The sequence below is a fragment of the Schistocerca cancellata genome, chromosome 6, assembly GCF_023864275.1.
Source record: "Schistocerca cancellata isolate TAMUIC-IGC-003103 chromosome 6, iqSchCanc2.1, whole genome shotgun sequence".
NCBI lineage: Eukaryota > Metazoa > Arthropoda > Insecta > Orthoptera > Acrididae > Schistocerca > Schistocerca cancellata.
In genome coordinates this window covers 434,650,620-434,677,009 of record NC_064631.1, presented here as the reverse complement: position 1 = coordinate 434,677,009, position 26,390 = coordinate 434,650,620, and the positions used below count along the sequence as shown (strand labels likewise).

The following is a 26,390-nucleotide window of genomic DNA, read 5'->3' as shown; positions in this document are numbered from 1 at the left end:
AAAAGCAAAAACAAAAAACCCGCAATCTCAGGACATTCTCAGTCTGTATGAAGAGGCAAACCAACTGATGCCACGCATCCGAAAGACAGGTTTCCTGATTATTTTCAGTGCCGCTCGCTAATGACCTATGATCAACTAACTGCCTGAAACAATATACATATATTTACATTTTCCTAAACTTATGCTAATAACTGTTCTTTAACTATTCAATGATGGTTCAACATCTCGTGCCACTGCAATGCAAATAAGAGTTATCACATTCACCGTATCCTAACCTTTTTTTTATGACAGACCTTTTCTGCAGTTGACCTCAGTGCCTGGCGTCCAGAAAATCAGTTGCTGAATTGTGATATCTTGCGGAAGCGAATTTAAGTTGCTTCAACGTTGAAGGCTTGGCTGACAGTAGCGACTGAAGAATGGTACAATAATCCTCAATTAAATCTGTTTATCGTAACTTAATTTCTTATCACTTCATGCAGATACGTAAACATGTACTACCATGATGTTTCACTACATAACACACTTTTACTACGCGTTTATGCTTCCAACCGGCCTAGTCTGAGGTCTAAGTAGGAGAGATGGCTCCAGCACGCAACAAGAGTCACAAGTTCATTGTTGAAACTCTCGCTGAGAATTACTACTCAGAATGTTACATTAACGACATAAATTAAAATTAAAAGCAAAAAAAATTCATGTGAAGTGGGAGTTACGCGAACTGCACGTCGTTTTCGTCGTAATTGAGCCTGTGAGGCAGAAGATCAAACGGCGTGTCGTGTCTGGGGAGCCACTAGAGCGGGAAGCTCTGAGGATCCAACCCAAGAGACGGCACTGCGTACACTATCCTCAGTTATTGCTCTTAGCGATACAATTTGTTAATATTGTTAGGATTGGTTTGTTTTTCTGTATAGACTACTGGACGGAATGAGTTCAAAAAAATCATGTCATATTTCACAAACGTCTTGCGAATATGTATGTGATATAGGTTCATTATGGCTGGAAAAGTAAAAAGTATTGCTTAACATACCATAGTTCTTCAGAGGTGGAGCAAAGCACGGATAGAAAAGAAAATTCAACTTTTGATCAAGTCGATAGTAATAAAAATTTGTGAATATAAGACTTTTATTAATAAATGGTAATATCTAGATAATCTAATTCTTAAGCACAGCGAACGACGCTAAAAATTATATAACCGTAGAAAAGCCCTTTTTTATTTCCTCAGTCTAAGGACTAGTTTGCTGTACATCTCCTTTTCTTTCCACCCGAAGTTCCGTTTCATCATCTCATTAGTCTGATCAGAAACCCCATTCTTTATGACCGCTACACAATTTTCCCCATCTATGGATGCCGAGTAAGTAAACAAGAAATACTGCTGTCTCATCTTGTAGTAACGATTTCGGTAAGACTTCTTTCCCCAATTACTTTATCTTGCAACTGTTAATGTTTTAATATACTCCAACGAATGATTTCCACTATCAGGTAGGATATCTTTGTGCACACAACCCAGTTCTTCTCTTTGCATTATTTCCACATTTTTCTTAAAGAAGTAATGTATGAAATTTATTTCGGTTCTTATGGGACAGTTTCTTAACCCTAGACAGTATTCGGAACAGCAGCACTACACAGATAAATTACGAACATAAATTTTCTCTGCGCCCTTTTAAAATAGTATAAACACTGTCGCAACATTCCACACTAGCATTACACAGATACATGACGGAACTACGTTTTCTCTGTCACTTTTACGTCAGTGTACCACTATTCCAACATTCCTTTAATTAGTAATGGAATGCAAGCGACTTCCATATCACAATAGGTCACGAACATTCACATGATGCTGGAAACTGTCTCAGATTCAAAACCGAAAAATCCTACGACCTCTATACTGCAATTTCTCCGAAACTACCAAATACATTTCAAAGAGCGATAAGGCATTAAATCACTCTACTTAAGAACGATCTAAATTATTGTACCTTTACTTGCAAATAAGCGACGCTAAAAATGAACATTATTATGACAAGAAACGATTTGTCGTTTAATGAAATCTATTTTTGTACGTGAAAACCAAATTATTATTCTTTTCACTGGCACTTAATGTTACTCACCTTTCGGTTGCTTCACAGCAAATATATTTAAGGTAGACGAAGTTGTCACTTGACATACAAGTCAAACAATTTCTTTTTTTTTAAAAAGTCGTCATAATCACATAATGATATCTGGGTATCAGACGTTAGAAAAACTATTCTGTTTTATATGAGTGCTGTTACAATTTTATTAGGAGTATATAGACGCTAAACAAGGTTACATTTCACTTTTGACAAATGCTAAAATATAATACTGAAAACATTCTTGTGCTTCTCAAGCTAACTAAATACTTGCTAACTGTGTCAATAATTAATTGATACTATTATTTTCCACACATTAGGTAAGGACACTACGAGGATGAAATAAAAGGTTACATGTGATTAGAAACTTATTACTTGCTGGCAACACAATACTCATAACACAAAATTCTTATTTTACTGAATTCTTGTATAACAGTATACTATCTACCTTCATGATTCTTTGCATCGTTTTCACATACCATATGTTACGCCAAAATCTGTGGTAAGTAATGAAGACAATCTTATGTTTCGTAACAGTTTTCTGTTACACTAATTGACCTTTACCGATTTCAACTATGATGCTCACAGCAAATTTCTACAAGACAGACTGACAAGATTGCCACATGTGGGGGACCGCAAGGATTATAATACTTACAAAGGATTATAATACTTACAAAACATTTCGAAAATACAAATATGCTACATAAAGCTCTGAAGTTTCGATGTAAAAAAGAGGTCAATAGTTGCATGTAAATTACGCTAAATCTGCTTTATTCGAGAAATACTTGAGTACGAACTGTGAATGCGAAGTCCCTCGTAGATTCATGTTTAAGAGAGACTGATTATTTTATCTCAGTATGCAAAAATCTGTAATCAAGTGACCATTAAATACTTTTCTGGATGGTAATAGTTCTAGCGATGCAGGCAAAGTGTAAATACATAAATTTAGTATATCACCCACTTATATTACACCTGAAAGTCACATTACACTTTGACACCTCCAGTCTTTGTTGCATTGCTTATTTCAACATACCGCTGCGAGTTATTTGATCTAGGCACTTCATGTATGCTTTTAAGTGCAGGTTACTGTTACAGGTACTACTTCGGAACCTAAAGAAAAATATTGCTCCATAGAATAGGAAGCACATATGTTGCCATTAACCACATACTTTGACTGGTTAAACCACATAAAATTCCTATGTCTCAGGAAAAAAAAATGCTTAGTGTGGTAATATCATCACGCGAAAATATTAACGAGGGTGAATTATGAAGTAAAGTAATATACATATATTTACACATACTACATAGTTTTTAGATATACTTTATATACCGAATAGTATTAATGACTTTCATTAAATTCTTATAATGTTCCTAACAACTAAGTACAGTTTTTGGCGTTACTGATCTAGAATCGTTCCATCAGAGCACTTCAAGGAATGAAAATTAGCCACAAAACCGAGTAGGAAGAAGTACCGTACACAAATTCCAGAACAGGATATCCCTAAAAGGACGCAGCATCAGTGCGTCACAAACAGGTCTATTGCTTATAAACTGTTGTTGGTAAGGAAACAATTTTAACATCAGCGAAAAGTTCAGTCTTTGTATTCAAAAGTTCGACAGCTGAAAAAAAAGCCTTCAGTATGTAAGTAGATAATTAAAGCCCAATTAAAGCCCACACACAGATTAACTAGCTTTAACAATGGTTACTACGTTTCGGCGAAGTGGAGAAGTGATGAGAAAATATGACCCGACTGAGGAAATGCATCCCCCTTAGTGTTGAGCTGCCTTAGCCAGTACAGAAGCAATCAATCCGTCGGTCGTCTGCAGGCTGCACCCAGGTTCAGACGTCGCTGCTAGCGTCCAATAGTGCCACCAGACGGCTCTTCTTGGCGGCCTCCGACTGCCGGAACTCCTCCAGCAGCTGCGAGCACCAGACAGACAACACGTGCAATTAGAGGTACCAAACACATATACATCATACACACAAATTATAAACAAGAGTGTCCCTGGACTGTTTCCAGTCGGCTAGAAGCATGGAAAACTACGATATTTTGATAGCGCACCTTGGCGATACCAAAAGATAGCGAACTGAAACGTGGCGCTTCTCTGAGGTCGAGAAGGACATCAGTTGAGACGAGAGTTTACAGATCATTAAGGAGGCAAAATATTTTACACCGATATGCTATGTTCGGAATGGTTGTTAACATTCAGTTATTGGAGCTGTAAGTAATAGATACGGTGAAAATTACATAAATAGCTTATTTAAGTTCGTTATCAGATTCCTTTGTTACTCATTTGAATATTATCAAGGTAGACGTCAGTCTACATTAATACCGCGCAAGCCACGTAACGGTGCGTAAAGGGGTTTCATTCGGAATGGCGCTAGGGAAGAATGATTGTCGGTAAGCCTTTGTATTAACTCTAATTTCTTTAATTTTCGCATGGAAATCATTTCATGAGAAGTATGTGGAAAGAAGTAGTATTTGGTGCGACTCTTGCTGGGAAGTGCTCTCTCAATGTTTAAATAGTAAACCACTCCGTGATGCATAACGTCTCTCTTGTAACGTTTGCCATTCGAGTTTAAGCATCTCTGTAAACGATCCCGTGGCGAAACGCGCCGCTCTTCGTTGGATCTTCTCTACCTCCTGTGTAAGACCTACATGGTAAATACCCCAGACTGATGAACAATAGTCAAGAATCTGTCGAACAAGCGTCTTGTAAGCCACTTCCTTCGTGGACGAGTTACATTTCCTTAATATTCTTCCCATGAATCTCAGTCTGGCATCTGCTTTTCCTACTATTTGTTTTATGTGGTCATTCCACTTAAAAGTCGCTCTGGATAGTTGATATTTTACTCTGAATACTGGTTCCAGCAATTTGCAATCAACAGTGTAGTTGAAATTTCCTGGTAGAGCACTTGCCCGCGAAAGGTAGAGATTCTAAGTTCGAGTCTCGGTCCGGCACACAGTTTTAATCTGCCAGAAAGTTTCATATCAGCGCACACTCCGTTGCAGGGTGAAAATTTCATTCTGGAACAGTGTAGTTGTACAATAGTGGATTTCTTTTACTATGTATGCGTAATATGTTACATTTTTATTTACGTTCAGGATCAACCGCCAGTGTCTTCAGTATTCATCTACCTTCTGTAGGTAATTCCACAAATCGATACTGTCTGTTGGCGTTGCAGCTTTCTTAGAACAACCGCATCATCTCCGAACAGACTTAAAGGGCTTTAAAAGCTTTCTACTACATCATTTGTATACGAGTTCGTTGTAAATAGTGAAGGTCCAATCCTACTTTCTTGGGATACTTCGGAAATTACCTTTACATCGGTCGATTTTGTTCCGGTAAGAGTCACGTGTTAAGTTCTGTCTGCAAATAAGTCTTGAATCCAGTCGCAAGTCACGCCCGATACTCGGGAACCCCGTATTTTTTTTCCACAACGCGGCAGTTCGGGATGCTGCCAAATGCCTTCCTGACGTCGAGGAACACCCTATCAACCTGAGGGCAGTTGTCTACAGTTCTCTGGCTCTCATGGAGAAACAGAGCGAGCTGAGTTTCGCAAGATTTCTGTTTGCGAGATCCATGTTGGCACCTTTCCACTAATAAGCTACTGTAGATGCTTTTCTATTTCCTCATCGGTTATCTCAATATCTGACATTCCGACGTTCGTACTATGAACGACAGGAGGGACCATGTTACGGTCTTCCACGGGCAACATCTACATCTACGTGATTACTCTGCTACTCACAATTAAGTGCATGGCAGAGGGTTCAATGAACCACCTTCAAGCCGTCTCTCTACCGTTCCACTCTCGAACGGCGCGCGGGAAAAAAGAGCACTTGAATTTTTCTGTGCGAGCCGTGAGTTCTCTTATTTCATCGTGATGATCATTTCTCCCTATGTAGGTAGGTGCCAACAGAATGTTTTCGCAATCGTAGAAGAAAACTGATGATTGAAATTTCATGAGAAGATCCAGTCGCATGTTTTAATGATTGCCACTCCAATTCACGTATCATGTCTGTGGCACTATCTCCTCTCATTCGCGATAAAAAATTTTGGAAGACCGAATCCAGTATTTCGCCCTTTTCTCCCCAATCTTCCGTTCCGGTGGCAGTTGTAGCTCGTGTAAAAAGGACACAGTACATTATAATCTCCGTGCAATGCCACAGGCAATAAAATAGTGGAGGAAGGTCGGTAGTCTGGGAGGTTGTGGAACCGCCAGACTGTGACTGATTCAACACGATGGACAGAGATCATACAATTCTGTCCCACTGGTAATATGCACACATTCCATTCTCTTGACAGCGCACTGCTGGTAAGTGTTTCACCATGAACACCTCGTCCGAACGCTATCAAACTGTTAACACCAGTCCTCATCCTTAAGCGAGCTTATTTTCAACAACTTCAGTACAGAAAAAAGCCATTCCCACAGAGGAAGGATGATGTGGCAATATTCGATGGGTAGTGGGTGTGTCATAAGTTATTGGGACATCCCATGTGGAGATCACGACACAGGACGCCCAGAGGACGTACAAATACCAACATTCGGACTTTGAGAAACGTAGAATCATTGGCATGAGGGACATTTGCGCATCTTACCAACAAACAGTACAGACATATAATGACTGCAGAACGAGTGAAGACGAGATGGAGTGAAGATAATGCGGCAAGAAGAGTAGAAACAGGTGCTTACAGACAGACTACACAATGAGAAGCTTAAATGGCTCCGATGAACTGACGGATGACAACACCTGCAGATCGGCTAGAGGATAGAAGCAGAGTGGTACCACGAACCCGCGAGCTGCCGGTAACAAGAGTGTTGGAAGCTAGGTTGAGATCTCAAGTTGTCATGCGTCCTTTACCGCTGACACTACACCACAGCCCGAGTCAATTGAAACAGTGCGCGGAATTTTGTAGGGGTCAGCTATAAGCCTCCCCTTTTTTTCTTGCCAGACTGACGCTAGTGTCATGTAGTTGACACGCTGAAAGGTCACAGGAAGCAGCAGTTCTCTAGAACCGTGCCCCCATACCTCTCCAGCTCCTAGAATCATGGTATGGGGAACTATTGGATATGACAAAAGAACTGATTTGTAATTATTGAAGGAATGTTGTATCCTCGCAAGTTATGTGGCAAAAATGGTAAATCCTTAACGACCAGGGTACCAAATGGTGATTCCAGTAGGAAGTTGCAAGACCTCTCTGTACAATTCACACCCCAGACGCCTTGAGGAATTTACGGATCCTTCATTGGCCTGCCTGGTCTCCTACTCTGTCACACGTAGAGCGTGTCTGGTATGTGACAAGAATACATATATTTTCATAACAGCATCTTCACATAATTACATAGCATGTGCTTACGGTATGGGAAGAAATTTATGAAGATGACATTCGGAGGCTCTTTGTGCTCCCATCTCACAACTGAGATAAGAGTGTCTCCGTGAGTGTCATACCGCATACGGATGCAGGTTTGTCACAGTGACATTTCTTCGTATGAAACGTCGTCAACACTGTCGACGATATCACGCGTTGGTAATAATTTCGCCGCAAACCATGCAAAGCGGATCACTTTTCGAAAACTGGCGCTTGCAACTAACTGATTATGAATCAAGATACGGGACAGTTATTTCTCCGAAAACAATTTCAAATAATTTCTCATTTTTATAAATTCATTCGTGTGACATACAGTTAGAAGACGAATAAGGAAAACGTTATATCAATATCCACTGGGAAACATTCGTGTGCAATCTTCTACAGACATGGGTACATAAAGGAAAAACAAAATTACAAGTAATAATCGGTTTCATGAAGTGAGCATACAGATGACACAAAAAATTGCAGGGCATTCAGATCATGACTTGGGATATAAATGCCATTGAATCCTTCATGACTTTCAGAAATTTTATAACATAAGTCACGTCTTTTTACGTTGGAAACGAATTCACTTCTAATGAAGCCACCCAAGTTTAATCGTCGAGTGCCTGCAGTTCTTTAACTACGATTAGCAGTAGGTGAGAGCACTAGTGATAATTTTTACGGAGATGATACAAACATCTATGAGCTCTGAGTTGTTTACCGATTTAAACAGAGAAACTCACTGGTAGTCAAAATCAACATACTTTTTTTCTATTTTTTATCCAAGCGGGCAAGGGGGCTCGTTGTGGAATTTTAGGTTCTTTTCAGCTGTGAGCCAAAGATATTTGCGTGGAGTAAGATGGGTTCCCAATTGTGGATAGCAGGAAAGGGATTTCGAATACTAGTATTTGCCTTACAACTGAAAAAATGTGTCTGAAATCTTATGGGACTTAACTGCTAAGGTCATCAGTCCCTAAGCTTACACACTACTTAATCTAAATTATCCTAAGGACAAACACACACACCCATGCCCGAGGGAGGACTTGAACCTCCGCCGGGACCAGCCGCACAGTCCATGACTGCAGTGCCTTAGAACTGAAAGTTACCTTATTCACAGAAAGTCTCTAACGGTTCACCTGTTGTAGCTTAATACTGGGCCGTAATTTTAGCAATTAAAAATGCTTGCCTGGTGTGTGTATTGTTGTTTGCGAAAAGAGGAAACTCGGTAACTTGCTCGAACTGTCCTGTAGTATACCAGTGCGCGAGGTATACTGTGATGCTAATGCAAAATACGATATATTTGTTCGCGCACAGATAGGAAGCCTTAAAAAAGTTTCTTCCTCGAAAAATACAACAGCAATATGAATTACTCTTTTACATTAGCGATTTTATTAATGTGAATACACTAACGTGGAGATGCGTATAATTTTTAATTTGTGTAGTGTGGACCTGTCAGCACGTGTCACCCAGATAAATAGTAGATGCAATGACCGATACTTTCGCATAGTATTCATATCTCTCCCGGATACAGTGTAACAGTTTTTAACTTCATCTCGTATTAACTAGTAATAAACGATGCACATTTCAAACATGCAGCGCAAATTGCTCGCCGATAGGAACTGAATTAAAACGTGCTCGTCATAAATGCGACAAATGTGGGCATCAACCCGTAATGACTGTAATAATAAGTGAATAACACCACGTGATGGACGCCACCCAGTGCAGTAAATGCGCTGTGTAGTATGCTGTAGTAAATACGTAACTGAAAGCGAAAATCAAGTGTATCCCACTGGCTACGGAACCTGCAATTCCTCTGACTACATATGGGCACTGACGTCTGTCATGTGATCGTTTCCTCGCACCTATAGCTCGTTCAGTCTCGGTCACTCACTAGCCTTCCTCGCCCTGGTCAGTATGATAGTTGTTCGTCTGTGACAAGGTTCGGAAGAAAAATGCGCATTCTCGGCACAACAGCTGCTATAAACCTGTAAATATACTCTGTGTCATGACTGATTATAACAATAATGTTGGGCACTTTTTGGAGGCAACTGCAAGAATTGTGTCGACCCGGAGAGCATTACCCTCTTCCAACGACCAAACTGGTCTCTAGGAGACTATTACCAACAACAGAACAACCCCCCCAGTGGGGCGCAAAGATAATGATCAAGAGAACATCTGCAGTAGTTCTCTTCACCGGTAAGAAAGCAATGTGCCTCAGAGCCGATGGTCGTCCTAGAAGAGTGTACAGGCGTCTAGACATGGTAGTTCCACTGGTTCAGCAGGATTTTGGGCCGGCGTCACGTGCGCATGTCGGATTCCTCTCATCGCTATCGAGCGTAATTTGAAGGACACGTAGTATCGGAAGAAGATCCTCCAAATCACTGCCCAGCCCTACAGTCAGTCAGTGAGTCAGTCCTTTGGTGTTGTGCTCGTTTTTCAAGGCGGTAATGCACATCGCGCCCACCTAGTGCACATCTTCATCCAGGAGTAAATAGTCAATGGAACAGCCAGCGTCATCTGCTGACATGACTTCCAGTACGTCGTCGAACACTGGATGACCTCAGAAAGGCCGCCATCATAGGATGGAACAAGCATGAACAGCAATATCTGCACCACATAGTGGATATCAAACCTAAAACGATCCAAGGAGCTTACAATGGACGAGGTACAACAGCGTGGTGTTTATTATTGCCCACCTGCAGTTTTTGTATTCAGAGACCAACAAAGATGTGTCCTTTCCAAAACACTGTCGTTTTGTTTGCTAACTGTTTCGTACGAGCCGTGAACTGAAGCCGATGGTTGCCCACACCACGATGCCAGGATTAACACCGTGCCACTCCCAAACAATGGAAGAATGCGACCTCTGCCCAGGCCGGCACCAGACCCGCCGACGGCGGTCATCTCGGGAAGTGCTGACCGCGATTCATCGCTGAACACTGACGCCACACTTCAGCAGCCCTGGCTTCCTGATCACGGCACCAACCCAAATGTAGGCGCTTGTATTGATGTGTTAACGACAGCTTCTGCATATGATAGTAAGACGACTGCTGCTAGTCTTCAGGCACTGGTGCAGGATGGTACAGAATGTTGCAGGGGGTTAATTATTTGTTCTCAAATAGCAGGCGCAGACATGAAGGAGTCAATGTGCCTGGTGCATAATACGACGATTATCCGTTGTGGTGGTCAGACGGAGTCCAATGGAAGCCTGATGAATATGCCTGACAGCACGTTCCGAAGGCAGTCCATCATCGGGCCAGTATCACATCCGAATGACCCGCAAAACTGGGCATTGCACGAATCGAACTGCCAGACAGAGAGAGGCCCACAGTGAGGCCCTTTTCAAATTCTGTCAGGTGCTGATAACGCTGTCTCACACCAGTAAGCACTATCTCCATAACGTTCGCAGTGATCACTCAATATCCCCTTATATACAGTACAAGGTCTGGTAGCAACACCAAACAGGAGCAACACAAATCCACTTTGGTAGCTTCTGTCACAAAGAATTGGACCGGGGGAGGTGGCGCAGTGGTTAGCACACTGGACTCGCTTTCGGGAGAACGACGGTTCAAACCCGCGTCCGACCATCCTGATTTAGGTATTCCGTGATTTCCTTAAATCGCTTCAGGCAAATTCCGGGATGGTTACTTTGAAAGGGTACGGCAGACTTCTTTCCCCATCCTTCCCTAATCCGATGGGACCAATGACCTTGCTCTTTTGTGCGCGGCCCCAAATCAACCAAACCTAAAAATTGGGACTATAATCATTTACATACCCACTGATGGTGTATACATGCACGACGCTGCACTGACATCCGCCCATGTCTTCTGTCTGCTTCTGCGTGCAATACATTTTAAGAACTTAGCACACATTTATTCGGATATTTTCGAATTACGGGCGTGTTTCTCAAAAACTGCGTGCGTTACATACGACTGCTAGTACCCAGTGTGAACAGTAATTATCGCATGGGAACAAAACTTGGTTGTTATTCTCATGTGTTAATACAGAACCGATGAACGTTGGAAAAAAATAGTTCCAATTTTGTCCACTAGGCGCAAATTTGGCGCTGTAAATGCGAGAAAGACGTCTAGAAATGTTTCCATATATTACGAACTAGGAAAGATCGAACAAGTGAGAAAGGCATAATTCTGTTAGCACGAGGTTTGCCCAGAATGTAATGCACCACATTTTTTTTTCTCAGCCGAAAACGTTACGTATGTATGATCAGAAGTCTCCTGCGTGAGCGCGCCAAGTTTCCGTCACTTCCGACAGACAGCATAGCTGCATGACAGTTTCAAAATGGCGTCTGTAGGTGATGTACGTGAATTTCTCACTGCAGAGAAAGAAACTGGCGAATATTCACACACGCTTGTGCAAAGTCTATGGAGCATCTGCTGTCGGCAGAAGTACAGTTAGTCAAATGGCTCTGAGCACTATGGGACTGCTGGGGTCACCAGTCCCCTAGAACTTAGAGCTACTTATAAACCTAACTAGCCTAAGGACATCACATACATCCATGCCCGAGGCAGCATTCGAACCTGCGACCGTAGCGGTCGCGCGGTTCCAGACTGTAGCGCCTAGAACCGCTCGGCCACCCCGTCCAGCTACAGTTAGTCGCTGGGCACGGAGGGTGAGCTCATCAGAAGGCGGAACGGCGAAGCTCCACGGTTTGCAGCGGTCAGGGGCACCATCCACGGATGTCACACCTGACCTAGCCTCCTCGGCCTTCCACTTGTGTCGACCATTAAAGGACGGATGGAGATTACGTGGAAAAATAGGCTGTGCAGATAAAACACCACTCTTTCGTATGTGAGATTCTCATTATGTTCAATAAAGCAAACAAAAATGGGGTGCATTACTTTCTGGACAACCCTCGTATTAATTCCCATTTACGCAATATGTTCAATATCAGCACCACAGACATCGACGGAATGCTATAGAGTACAAGATTTGAACCTGGTGGCCAAAATTGGAACTTTTTTTTTTAAAAGCATAAATCGGTTCTGCATTAACGAATTAGAGTATCAACCAAGCTTCACTACCATTCACTACCATACGATAATTACAGCCCACATTGGATCTCTGTAAGTAGCTGCACTTTAATGTAACCACCCGGTATGAACTATATATATATATATATATATATATATATATATATATATTTTTCTTTTTTTTTTTTTTTTTTTTTTTTTTTTGAGACGACGTACCGAAATGGATTGCTTTATGTCGCAGCCGAAGGTGGAGTGATATTTCAGAGCAAAAATCATTTACTCATAAGGCTTGTTCGATATACAGTGAAACAGTGAATACGTCCAAGCAGTAGAGAAGGGAAAAAGTCCCGTAATGAACCACTTTGCTAGGCCCACCCTGGAAACTGTTAACCTCGGTAGACGACAGGTGGCGCAGCTAAGCCTCAAGCCTCCCTCCTCCCCCACCTCCTCCCCTCCTCGGTGGGCCGGTCATATTTCTCGCCCCTCGGCCGTCACGCCACGACGGCGCAGCTTCTGCCGGCGCGGCGCGACACCTCCTAACGAAATTACGACGCATGACGCGCGACGCTAAATAACGACCGTGACTCAGAGGCGCATCTGCGGGACCTGCCAGGGGCGGCGGGGGGCCGGCGACATTTTTGCGTTAGGCGGGCCGGGCCGGGCCGGGGCCTGACCACGGCGATGCTGCCACTGCTGCCGTCCTGATGCAATTACCCCGCGCCGAGCTATTACGGGCTTTTAGGGCGGCGGCGCGCAGAAAGGGGTTAGGCCGTAGAGTGACCCGCGTGCCGGCACGCCGGAGAGGCGAGCTTCTGCAGGCACCGAAAGCGTCACAACTAACGCCATGTGCGGCCGCCCGGCCTGCACGCCTCTACGCTCTTAATGGGCGTTTCGCCGTGAGGTTTTCGTGGGTCTAGTTTCTAGCCTACAGGGTAGCGCATGAAAAACCGGCCCCGAAAACAGTCTGCTCGCCATCACGCACGAACTGTTGCCCGCCATGAGCAAATACAACAACAAATAGATAAGCTTGTAGTAATTACATAATTGTCGCACAGATGACAAAATGGTAGATATCGAAATAGATGACAGTGGGATAGAAAAACAATTACAATCGCTCAAAAGAGGAAAGGCTGCTAGACCTGATGGGATACCAGTTCGATTTTACACAGAGTACGCGAAGGAACTTGCCTCCCTTCTTGCAGCGGTGTACCAAAGGATTGGAAAAGGGCACAGGTCATCCCCGTTTTCAAGAAGGGACGTCGAACAGATGTGCAGAACTATAGACCTATATCTCTAACGTCTATCAGTAGTAGAATTTTGGAACACGGATGACTTTTCTGGAGACTAGAAATCTACCTGTAGGAATCAGCATGGCTTTCGAAAAAGACGATCGTGTGAAACCCAGCTCGCGCTATTTTGTCCACGAGACTCAGAGGGCCATAGACACGGCTTCACAGGTAGCTGTCGTGTTTCTCGACTTCCGCAAGGCGTTCGATTCATTTCCTCACAGTTGTTTAATGAACAAAGTAAGAGCATATGGACTATCAGACCAACAGTGTGGATTGAAGAGTTCCTAGATAACAGAACGCAGCATATCATTCTCAATGGAGAGAAGTCTTCCGATGTAAGAGTGATTTCAGGTGTGCCACAGGGGATTGTCGTAGGACCGTTACTATTCAAATGGATCAAATGGCTCTGAGCACTTCTGAGGTCATCAGTCGCCTAGAACCTAGAAGTAATTAAACCTAACTAACCTAAGGACATCACACACATCCATGCCCGAGGCAGGATTCGAACCTGCGACCGTAGCGGTCGCTCGGTTCCAGACTGTAACGCCTAGAACCGCATGGCCAATCCGGCCGGTTTTTTTTTTTTTTTTTTTGTCGTCAGTCTACTGACTGGTTTGATGCGGCCCGCCACGAATTCCTTTCCTGTGCCAACAACCTCTTCTTCTCATAGTAGCACTTGCAACCTACGTCCTCAATTATTTGCTTGACGTATTCCAATCTCTGTCTTCCTCTACAGTTTTTGCCCTCTACAGCTCCCTCTAGTACCATGGAAGTCATTCCCTCATGTCTTAGCAGATGTCCTATCATCCTGTCCCTTCTCCTTATCAGTGTTTTCCACATATTCCTTTCCTCTCCGATTCTGCGTAGAACCTCCTCATTCCTTACCTTATCAGTCCACCTAATTTTCAACATTCGTCTATAGCACCACATCTCAAATGCTTCGATTCTCTTCTGTTCCGGTTGTCCCACAGTCCGTGTTCCAGAATGGTTCAAATGGCTCTGAGCACTATGAGACTTAACTTCTGAGGTCATCAGTCCCCTAGAACTTAGAACTACTTAAACCTAACTAACCTAAGCACATCACACACATCCATGCCCGAGGCAGGATTCGAACCTGCGACCGTAGCAGTCCCGCGGTTCCGGACTGCGCGCCTAGAACCACTAGACCACCGCGGCCGGCGGTTCATGTTTCTTTACCATACAATGCTGTACTCCATACGTACATCCTCAGAAATTTCTTCCTCAAATTAAGGCCGGTATTTGATGTTAGTAGACTTCTCTTGGCCAGAAATGCCTTTTTTGCCATAGCGAGTCTGCTTTTGATGTCCTCCTTGCTCCGTCCGTCATTGGTTATTTTACTGCCTAGGTAGCAGAATTCCTTAACTTCATTGACTTCGTGACCATCAATCCTGACGCTAAGTTTCTCGCTGTTCTCATTTCTACTACTTCTCATTACCTTCGTCTTTCTCCGATTTACTCTCGAACCATACTGTGTACTCATTAGACTGTTCATTCCGTTCAGCAGATCATTTAATTCTTCTTCACTTTCACTCAGGATAGCAATGTCATCAGCGAATCGTATCATTGATATCCTTTCACTTTGTATTTAAATTCCACTCCTGAACCTTTCTTTTATTTCCATCATTGCTTCCTCGATGTACAGATTGAAGAGTAGGGGCGAAAGGCTACAGCCTTGTCTTACACCCTTATTAATACGAGCACTTCGTTCTTGATCGTCCACTCTTATTACTCCCTCTCGGTTGTTGTACATATTGTATATGACCCGTCTCTCCCTATAGCTTACCCCTACTTTTTTCAGAATCTCGAACAGCTTGCACCATTTTATATTGTTGAACGCTTTTTCCAGGTCGACAAATCCTATGAAAGTGTCTTGAATTTTCTTTAGCCTTGCTTCCATTATTAGCCGTAACGTCAGAATTGCCTCTCTCGTCCCTTTACTTTTCCTAAAGCCAAACTGATCGTCACCTAGCGCATTCTCAATTTTCTTTTCCATTCTTCTGTATATTATTCTTGTAAGCAGCTTCGATGCATGAGCTGTTAAGCTAATTGTGCGATAATTCTCGCACTTGTCAGCTCTTGCCGTCTTCGGAATTGTGTGGATGATGCTTTTCCGAAAGTCAGATGGTATATCGCCAGACTCATATATTCTACACACCAACGTGAATAGTCGTTTTGTTGCCACTTCCCTCCATGATTTTAGAAATTCTGAGGGAATGTTATCTATCTCTTCTGCCTTATTTGACCGTAAGTCCTCCAAAGCTCTTTTAAATTCAGATTCTAATACTGGATCCCCTATCTCTCCTAAATCGACTCCTGTTTCTTCTTCTATCACATCAGACAAATCTTCACCCTCATAGAGGCTTTCAATGTATTCTTTCCACCTATTTGCTCTTTCCTCTGCATTTAACAGTGGAATTCCCGTTGCAGTCTTAATGTTACCACCGTTGCTTCTAATGTCACCAAAGGCCGTTACTATTCACAATATATATAAATGACCTTGCGGATAACATCGGAAGTTCAAAGAAGCTTTTTTGCGGATGATGCTGTAGTATATCGAGAGGTTGTAACAACGGAAAATTGTACTCAAATGCAGGAGGTTCTGCAGTGAATTGACGCATCGTGCAGGTAATGGCAACTGAATCTCAATGAAGACAAGTGTAATGTGCTGCGAATACATAGAAAGAAAGATCCTTTATCATTTAGCTAGAATATAGAAGGCCAGCAACTGGAAGCAGTTAATTCCGTAAATCATCTGGGAGTAACCATTAGGAGTGATTTAAAATGGAATGATGACATAAAGTTGATCGTCGGTAAAGCAGATGCCAGACTGAGATTCATTGGAAGAATCCTAACGAAATGCAATCCGAAAACAAAGGAAGTAGGTTACAGTACGCTTGTTCGCCCACTGCTTGAATACTGCTCAGCCGTGTGGGATCCGTACCAGATAGGGTTGATAGAAGAGATAGAGAAGATCCAACGGAGAGCAGCGCGCTTTGTTACAGGATCATTTAGTAATCGCGAAAGCGTTACGGAGATGATAGATAAACTCCAGTGGAAGACTCTGCAGGAGAGACGCTCAGTAGCTCGGTACGGGCTTTTGTTGAAGTTTCGAAAACATACCTTCAGCGAGGAGTCAAGCAGTATATTGGTCCCTCCTACGTATATCTCGTGAAGAGACCATGAGGATAAAATCAGAGAGATTAGAGCCCACAGACGGGCATACCGACAATATTTCTTTCCACGAACAATACGAGACTGGAATAGAAGGGAGAACCAATAGAGGTACTCAAAGGACCCTCCGCCACACACAGTCAGGTGGCTTGCAGAGTATGGATGTAAATGTAGATAAAGAAATAACAAATAAGCTAATGCAAAGGTCTATATTTACTGAATTGATCTTGTGTTTTAGATTACATTAGGTCAGGTGCTGAAAATGACGTTGTGCTTCAAAGCACTTTTTGCCTGAGCCCTAACACGATAATATCATTTTGCGCAACTCTGCCGCATAGATTCTCAAAATTTCATGACGAGTATTGTCCTTCAATCTTGTAATGCTATTGGGTTATTTACGTATACTTTTCCCTTTAGACTGCCCCACTGATAAAAGTCGTTAGTGGTTAGGTACGGTGAATGCAGCGGCCACAATCCTATACTGACAGTCCTTTCTTCTGTGAGTCTTTCGTGAATTCGTCAGATTGATTTGCCTGAAGTGTAACAGATTGCCACATTCTGTTGAAAGACAGCAAACGTACATTCATAAGGGTCGATTGTGCGCAAAATTCCTAAAAAATTCGCATACACACAGCAGTGTTCACTGTTGTTTAAAAAAAAATCCGATCCACAATCCGACTTCCTGACACGGAATACCACACTACGATTTTTTCATCGTGAGATTGAGGAAATTGGACACTTTTTTTATTTCGTGCGTCTCAGCTGCATTGATATAAAATTCAGCTGTATTGGTTACCGGTTTCGGGCTGACACGCCCATTATCAAACCAGACACCTTGCTTTTCATACAACTTGGTGCCAAAAGGCACGAACAGCGAAGTGTGTGGTTTGAGAAATGGGCGTGTCGGCCCGAAACCGGTAACCACTACAGTGAATCAGTGCAACTGAGACGGAAGGAATAAAAATTTATCCAGTTTCCTCAGTACTGAACAGTTGCCGACCAACCATCCCGTGGTAGCATAGCTCGAATAAGCAAAATATAGAGATTGTTTGTAAACCAGTATCTACCTGGTGTTCTCGGAGTTCACATGTCCTGTGGAACCAGGCTTCATCACTCATGAAATACAGCACTGGATCCAACATATCAGTCTGAAATGTTTGACATAGACACGTACTGTATTTCACACATTTTGCCTTATCTTCCTCCTTCAGTTCTTGGAGACATGTCGCTTTGTAGGGCTTCCGTCTATGGTGTGAAACACGTTGACAAGATCTACGTAAAAGGTTCACTTGTTGCGACAATTTACGTGTCGAATTCTTTGGACTCTGAATCATTCGTGCTCGAATATCGGCGATCACAGCAGGTCTACGAACAGACGGGGCTCAACTCTTTCTTTCATTTGCGACTGACTGTCTAGTACGTCACTTTGTCACCACATCTTCTATACTGCTCTTTACTAGTATTGCAAAAATGTCCCATGATTCCCTAAATGGGCCGGTAGATCTTACATCTCCACTTCTGAGATTCTTTCGTGAAGAGGATCATCTCCCTGACATATTTACTTCACATGTCTTAACTAAGTCGCAACGGCTTTCCTACTGACAATACAAAAAGTAGTCGCAACAGTTGCGAAACAACAGATGACAACTGGCTTGCGACAATGAGGAGTCTAACACTCGGGGCCGGTTTTTCGACTGCCATCCGGTAGTAACACTCCGTCTTTAGTCAGAAAATTTATTTTCTTATTTAACAACAGGGACCTTACGGACTGGCCCTATTCTATCTGAAGGTCGCTGCTCGGACGTCAATTTCCTTTGCAATACAAAGCAATTCTCTGAAACAAAATTTAAAAAAATTTAAAAACCACCACTGAGAATCAGATGATGTCTGAGCACGGTTCAGTATTAAAACATTTGCAACTTATAATTTGGTTTGTCGGTAGCTGAGCGTGCAGCGTGAAAGTCTGGCAATTTTACAGCTGCTGGTTCAAAACTCGCTAAAAGGAACATTCTTCTACTTCTGTTTGAACTTTGGACATATTTAAAATATAAATGTCAATTAACAAATATCTAATCATAATTTTCAACATAAATAACATTTTTAAATTTAATTACTATTTAAGTGAAAATGCTAGCATCCATGACAAATTAAAATTTGGTACAATAATACGAAACGTGAGACAGAAAATATTATCTATGATGTATATATGCAGACTGAAGCGACAAATAAAAATTTGTTCAAAGACCGGGATTTGAGCCTGGGTCTCATACAGCCTCATTTGATTAAAGTACCTACGCATAGACAGGCTCTCCTATCTCGTTAAAGGCTAATGTGTTATTCCAACACAGTTGGAGAGCCCCTGAAGTGCTGTTCGAGTTTAGGGGAATACCAAGCGGACTGAGACGTGAATGGGTATTCGGATTGTGGAGGGAGGCGGGCTAGGATAAATAGTTCGTGCAGTTTTGCAGTGCCACTTTGCAAGAATGGTGTAGTGGTTAGCATAGCTGCCTAGTGAGCAAGAGGCTCGGGTTCGAATCTCAGCCTTGGTACAAATTTACAATGGTCACTTCAGTCCGCAAACATACATCACAGATGTTTGAGACTTGACAAGGTCTCTGGAACGATAGAGTTCCATCTGACATTTTTTATCTCTTTGATACTGAACAGTACTGCTGATGTGTATACAAAGGTTGGCAAATAGTAAGTGGCTCGGAAAATATTTACAAGGCTGAGACAAAACTGACCCTTGTTAACGAACAGCAGAACTGTCCATCACAGAATTTCCCGGGAACCGTGTTTTCGGTGCGCGTATCTCTCTCATGATCTGTCACTAGTACTTTCCTGTGTCATTAGGTATGAGTGTGCGGAGTGGACGTGTTTAGTGACAAGTTGGATGAAACAGAAGTTGGTGATCATGATAAAAAACACATGTTCATTGTCGAGTGTTATGCGAAGCACAATTCGTGGAAAACTGTTTGTGCAAAAGTTTAACACTGGAAGAGTTTTGGCAAAAAGTTCAGTAAAATCAGCAATACAAAACTTGGTGACAAAGTGGCGCGACAATGGCTCTGTTGTAAATAAAATACCTAAATATCTGAAAAGAGTTCGAATACGAGGAAACTGATTAACTGAAGGAAAACCTGGAAAAAAAGTCCGACGAAATCTTAACGGTGTTTATCTTTGCTAGTAGGAATTATGAAAGCGTCGTATCGAAATATTATGAAATAGGGAGTGTCCAAACGAATTTTGGCGTGTTGACTTCTGCCGGTGGTTTGTGAGTGATCGTCAGTTTTTTATTTCTTCAGATGTGGCCCGATTCAGACTGTCAGGGTATGTTTGGGTAAAATTACATGCGCCACTATGGATCAGAAAATCGCGATCAGTACCTTGAACAGTCGCATAATCTGAAGAATGGTGTTTGGTGCGTATTGTTTGGTGTCCGCATCGTAACACAATTACTTCACCGAACTGTTAATGCTAACCGGCATAAACTGTTATATCCGTATGTGGACCAACTCACAGAAGATGAACGACTATATGAATATTTTCAGCGACACGGAGCTACAGTAAACACCATGTCGACAACCTTGTCACGAGAACATGAAGTTTTCAGTTATGAAGTGTATATGCACAGTCAGTGCACATCTCCCGACCTTTTCTGCTGCCTGATCTCTCTCCTTCAAACTATAGGGTCAGGTGTACTCAAATAATCCTCGCCTACTGGAAGAGCTACAGCAGAACACAGGAAATACTACAGTTGAAACTGTCTCTCAGGCAGAGGTGCTACGCGTGTCTCACAGTTTGATAAATCGAGCACAGCGCTACATCGACGTCAAAGGTAGCCCTTTCCAGCATCTCCTGCGATTAACTTGCTCATACTGAGTAATAAGGGTCGATCTGTAAATATTATATAAGCCTGCATTCGTTAATAAAAAGGAAATTTAAGTAAAAGTACAAATATTGCAATTAACAAGATTTGAATCAGCGACTTATGTTTACAGTATCTATACGCTATTGCAGCGCGTTGCTTTAGGAAATTCATGTCGGGGAGCTGACCTTCAAATTCTCTAAGTACGAAGAAAATCATTGAAGGCCAGTCCGCAAAGTCCCTTTGTAAGTCCACTGGATTCGGAAGACACAACTCCATTTCCGACGGTTACATTATCATTATCGTCATCGTCGTCGTCGTCGTCGTCGTCGTCATGATAATTTTACAGTCCCTGTTTCTGAGATGACGCTTACAAACTGCTTCCATATTTTCCTACCAGTATAAATCCTGCTGTTCACTATATGGTCCAGCGTTGTATCGTCCATCTTGATAATGTCCATCCTGAATGTTCCTGGTCTGTCCACCGGACAACTTCCTTTAACTTTTCTCTCCTAGATTTAATCCAGCTGTCCTCGATTCCAAGGACTACAGAGACGTTTTTCCGGACGTTACATCTGCATCAAATAATCCCCAAGTAGTAAATGAACGACACAGTCGCTAGATTTACGAGAAAAGCGACACAGACTAAATTAACAGATGACATATTATTAGTAGTTACCTTTATTTGGCAAAAAATGTGTTCTCTATATGCTTAACTGCCTCTACTTTCGGCAATTTAATTTTTTTTTTACTTTATGTATGTGAAGGAAAACAATAGCATCGTCTTCTTTTTAGCCTCTTATTCCGCAGTTAAGCGTCTTCAGCAACTGTAATAAAAGTCTTATTCCGATCAGACGCGTTTCACTTTATTTTAAAGCATCACTATAACAATATGTTTTTTTCTTACAATATATTCTTTTCATAACGAAAAGTTTAACGTTTTGCATGCTTTACTTATTACCATAAACAGTTTTTATTCTTTTCGTCATGCAAAGAAAAACTTCTTACAGTGGTAAGTAAAGCAGGCGAAATGTTAATGAACAAAACAAACGAAATTATAATAAAAAAAATATTGTTACAGTTACCACTGAAGAAGCTTTAAAATAAAGCGAAATGGGTCTGGTCTGAATAAGACTCATTACAGTTGCTAAAGACGACAAGTAACCTATACAACTTGAAAACAATACTACTTTCACTACTTTAGCATCCTTGAACCACGACTTCATATGAGTCATGTAGTACAGACATAAACATGTGAAACCATTTTAAGTGCGTGCAGATGTGAAAGTTTATCATCAGTGCACAAACCTTTTTGGTCAAATGAATGCGAACATTACTAATACTTTATTTGATAGTTTATATCGTCCAGGACGCTACTCTCGCATAACCAGCAGGAGTGTAATTCATTCACCAAAAAAGAGAAGCATGTGTAACGCAAAAAAGTCATTATCGTCCTTGTAACTGAAGTTGTAGCTCCGAAACGTGTTGGCCGTACTCGTACACAGAAAATTGAAATACTGGGAGAACGAAGACGTATTGCTTGTAAAAATATCCTCAAGCCACACACATCTGTTTTTTTTAGTTCTTCTAATCCGTTGATAACCGCATGGAAAACATGGGAAATTGCAAATAAAAAGGTGGAGGGGCAACAGTAGGCGGCAGTACACGTAATGACGCAAACCGCCGTGCTATGACAAACTAGGAATCAAATAATGAGGATAGCAAATGGAGCCACTAACAACTATTTTTGGTATGCTAAAAAAATTTCCCTCGTTTCGACGTTCGTACTGAGTTCGTAGTCTTTGATGTCATGTCAAGTAACGTCGAGGAACACGATTTGTGCAAATAGCTCAGTTTCAGTTAGGTCCTACCATGGGTCTCCGAGAGATTGAATGGCTTTTCTGAAGAATTGGTCAAACCATAAACAAGTGTCAGCTGAATACTAACGCTGCAGCCGCAAGTCCATGGGCGATCCACACTCTGTCATCCTGATTAAAGAATAAGCAGAATACGCTTCGACAGAAGTGTAACCTTTACTGACTGCCTCGCGATCTGATTAGAAATTAGGCCAATCGTGCACAGATTGTACAAGCTAAAAGCATAAGTAACCATTTGCTCTAAGCTGTGTAAAGAGTAACAGTGCCGCCACTCATAACTCACACCTCATCAACGAGAAGATTTCCTACAATGGCGTAGCGAATGACTGGAATGATTAGTGGTGCAAAGTTGTGTTTACTGAAGAGATGTAATACAGCCTTGACATCAGTGCTGGTCATTGGCAGATGCGCTGGCTACGACAGGAGTGGAAACTACCAGAGGGCATCGGATAATCATATAGAGTTACGGGCTGCAATGGTGCGGAAAGCCGTAAAATGTAACGGCTGAGGACTTGTGGTTTGTGTTGAGCCAGGGTAACCTAAGGATTCATCCAGCCCATTCGGTTGCTGTTGAAACCACGCATGAGGGCTATATCTTTCAAATAAGTCGATCTTCACGAAGCTCTTCTCGACCCATAAATAAATGAACTACACTGATGAGCCAAAACATTATGACCTAATGTTTAGCAATATGTTGGTCCACATTTCAACGAAATACAGCAGCAGCTCGACATAGCACCGATTCGACAAGTTCTGGTACGTTTTTGGTGGCATTTAGCGTCAGATGTCTTTGCACAGGTCACCCCACTTTCGTAAGTTACGGGTCGGCGGTTCGTTGACGTGGAGCTGGCGCCCCATAGCTCACAGATGTGCTCCACCGAGTTCAGATTACGGAAATTTGGTAGACATGACATCAACGTGAGTTCACTATCCAGTTTCTTAAACCACTGTAGCACGATTCTGCCCTTGTGTCACGGACAGTTGTTCTGCGAGAAGATGCCATCGCCGTAGAAAAAATTTAAAAAAAGGATGATTAGGGTTTAGCGTCTCGTCGACATCTACACCATTGGAGGTGGAATCGCAGTTGGAGAAGACATCAAGCAGGAAGGGATGCAGATGGTTGACGACAGCTATCTTGCTTGACTCCCGTAATACCACAGGTACCGTGGAAGCCCAGCTTAATTTCCTTTATAGCGTAATACTGCTTCCACCAACCTGGGTGCGTAGCTCAGTGAATCTTTCGAGCAGCCGTCCGCCTGGATGGTGGCGTATCTGAACACGACTGCCGACCTGATGTAAAACGTGATTCATCTGACCGGAACTGACAAAGGCGTTGGGTAAACATGGAAACACGTAAGAGTCGTCTGCTGCAGTGTCCAATGTGCAACAATTTATGCTGTTCAACGATTTGCGCTGAATGGAAAGCTTCGAAACAATTGTGCCCGCCTCCACGATGTGTGGTGAGACGCCTACTCGTGGTTTCGTCGTCCTTCAACCATTTTCCACAGACGCTGATGATAGTACGAACAGCTGACCATGTTCGCTGTTTCCGAGATGCCCATTTCCAAATACCGAACCATAACAATCTGCCATTTATCAAAGTCGCCTATGTTAGTGTACTTGCGCATTTGTGGTCCACAATGTCGCTAGAATGATTCGCTATTCGCCTCTGTTCCGCTTATACACTTATCGCGTTGCGTGCCCACAACGCCACCTAATGGCTTTTCAGTATAGCGGTGGGCAGTGGTCATAATGTTTTGGTTCTTTTATGTATTTATAAAGGCAGACAACATCTATGCGGGGCAATCAAATGAAAACAAAACAGATGGAAAAAATAAGTAAGCTATTACTTATTTCAAAAGTAATCGCCCTAACTGTCGATATATTCACCCCACTTTGGCCCCGCCTACATGTTATTAAGGCTGTTTCGACTGCGCTGCGGAAGATACCCTAGAAAGCCTTTACAATGTTCCATACAGTCCCAATCTCTTCCCATGCAATTTCCACAAATTTGGAGCCCTAAATAAAGACATTCGTGGCCGTCGATTTGCTTCGGACGAAGACTTGCACGCCTGGGTACCATCAAGGTTCCACCAGTAGTCGCAAACATTTTTTCATGAAGGCATTGACCATATTGTCTCACATTGAGATAGCAGTATTTACAGTCATGACGACTACTTTTGAAATAATAAACAGTTTACTTACTATTTTTCCACGAGTCCCGTTTTCATTTGACTGCTGCTTGTGCATATTGTAGACCTAGTCAACACATTGATCAGGCCTGAAGTGTTTTATAAGAAGAGCTACTGCATCGATCAGCTAGATACCACGATTAAACAAATCTAAATTAGATACATAGGATCAATATCGGCCTACATAGTCCTCGATGCACTGCAGAGTGGCGCGGAGTACACTTTATCCCAATTTTAGCAATTTTCAGTCGTTTTCTGTTCGATTATGCAGTTAGGGAAGAATAACAGCCCATATACACTATCAGGTTACAAACATCCGGCCAACTATTAGTGGACAATAGCATTGGGTGTGTACAACATATTTTGACCGCTTGACCTCTGCTGGGCCGGCCGGTGTGGCCGAGCGGTTCTAGGCGCTTCAGTCCGAAACCACGCGACTGCTACGGTCGCAGGTTCGAATCCTGCCTCGGGCAAGGATGTGTGTGATGTCCTTAGGTTAGTTAGGTTTAAGTAGTTCTATGTTCTAGGGGACTGACGACCTCAGATGTTAAGTCCCATAGTGCTCAGAGCCATTTTTGAACCTCTGCTGGCGACACTTCCAATGACATGCCTGAATGTCCGTGCAGGAATGGCAACCCAATCTATTTCATCGGCCGAAACCAGAGAAGATACTAATAATGGACGCTGGGACCTGGAGCGAAAACGACGTTCCAGTTCACCCCAGGAGTGTTCCGTTGTGTTCAGGTCACGACTCTGGCACGTCAGTCCAATGCAAGAATATTATTTTCCACAAACTAGCCCCACAGATGCTGTTTCATGACAGACTGAATTTCCCTGCTGATACAGTCATCGCCTCCGAAATGTTCCTCTACTGTACGCAGTGAGCATTCCTGCAAAACGTGTTCATACTGTTTCGCATTTTGCGTTTTCTTATGCGCAATAAGGGGACCGCACGATAAGCACGGAAACACCCGATCACCGTACCACAACCTCCTCCGTGCTTTACTGCTGGCACTGCACATGATGACACGTAATTTTCTCCAGGTATTAACCAAACCAAGACCCTTCCATCGGATTGTCACAGGATATAGCGTGATTCTTTACTCCAAATCATCACTGTCAAGTGGCGTCGGTCTTTACGCCCACCAAGCGTCGCTTAGAAATGACTTCAGAAACGTGTAGCTTAAAAGGAACTGTTCGACCAATGTGTTACATCAGGCTAGTCTTGGTTCAGCTGTGGCTGTTCTTCGTGTTTACACTTCGCAATCACATCCCCAACAGTCGACATGGGCAGCTTTAGAAGGGCTGAAACGTCTTTCATGCATTTTTTACGCACGTGACGTCCAATGACTCGCCCACGCTCAAAGTCATTGACCTCTGTGGGATCGACCCATTTTCCTCTTTACTGATAACGCAATACTCCCTGCCTTTTTCTATTATGGCAGGTCCGTCTCATGTGCCTTCAGTGGTCAATTCGTCTTTACATAGGGGTGTCTGAATATTTTTGGTCAGATAGTGTATCACCGT

At 42.6% G+C, this 26,390-nt stretch overlaps 1 protein-coding gene across 5 annotated transcripts in view; it reads right to left on the bottom strand.

Annotated features, from left to right (window-relative positions):
* Nucleotides 1-2,246: 2,246 nt before the first annotated feature.
* Nucleotides 2,247-26,390, bottom strand: part of LOC126088119 (S phase cyclin A-associated protein in the endoplasmic reticulum) — a 581,441-nt gene continuing 557,297 nt past the window's right edge. For all 5 annotated transcript variants that reach the window (XM_049906219.1, XM_049906218.1, XM_049906220.1 and 2 more), the window contains one exon: nucleotides 2,247-4,023. In XM_049906219.1, the coding sequence (XP_049762176.1) occupies nucleotides 3,943-4,023 (81 nt within the window). In that variant the 3' untranslated portion in view covers nucleotides 2,247-3,942. The remainder of the gene's footprint in view (nucleotides 4,024-26,390) is intronic.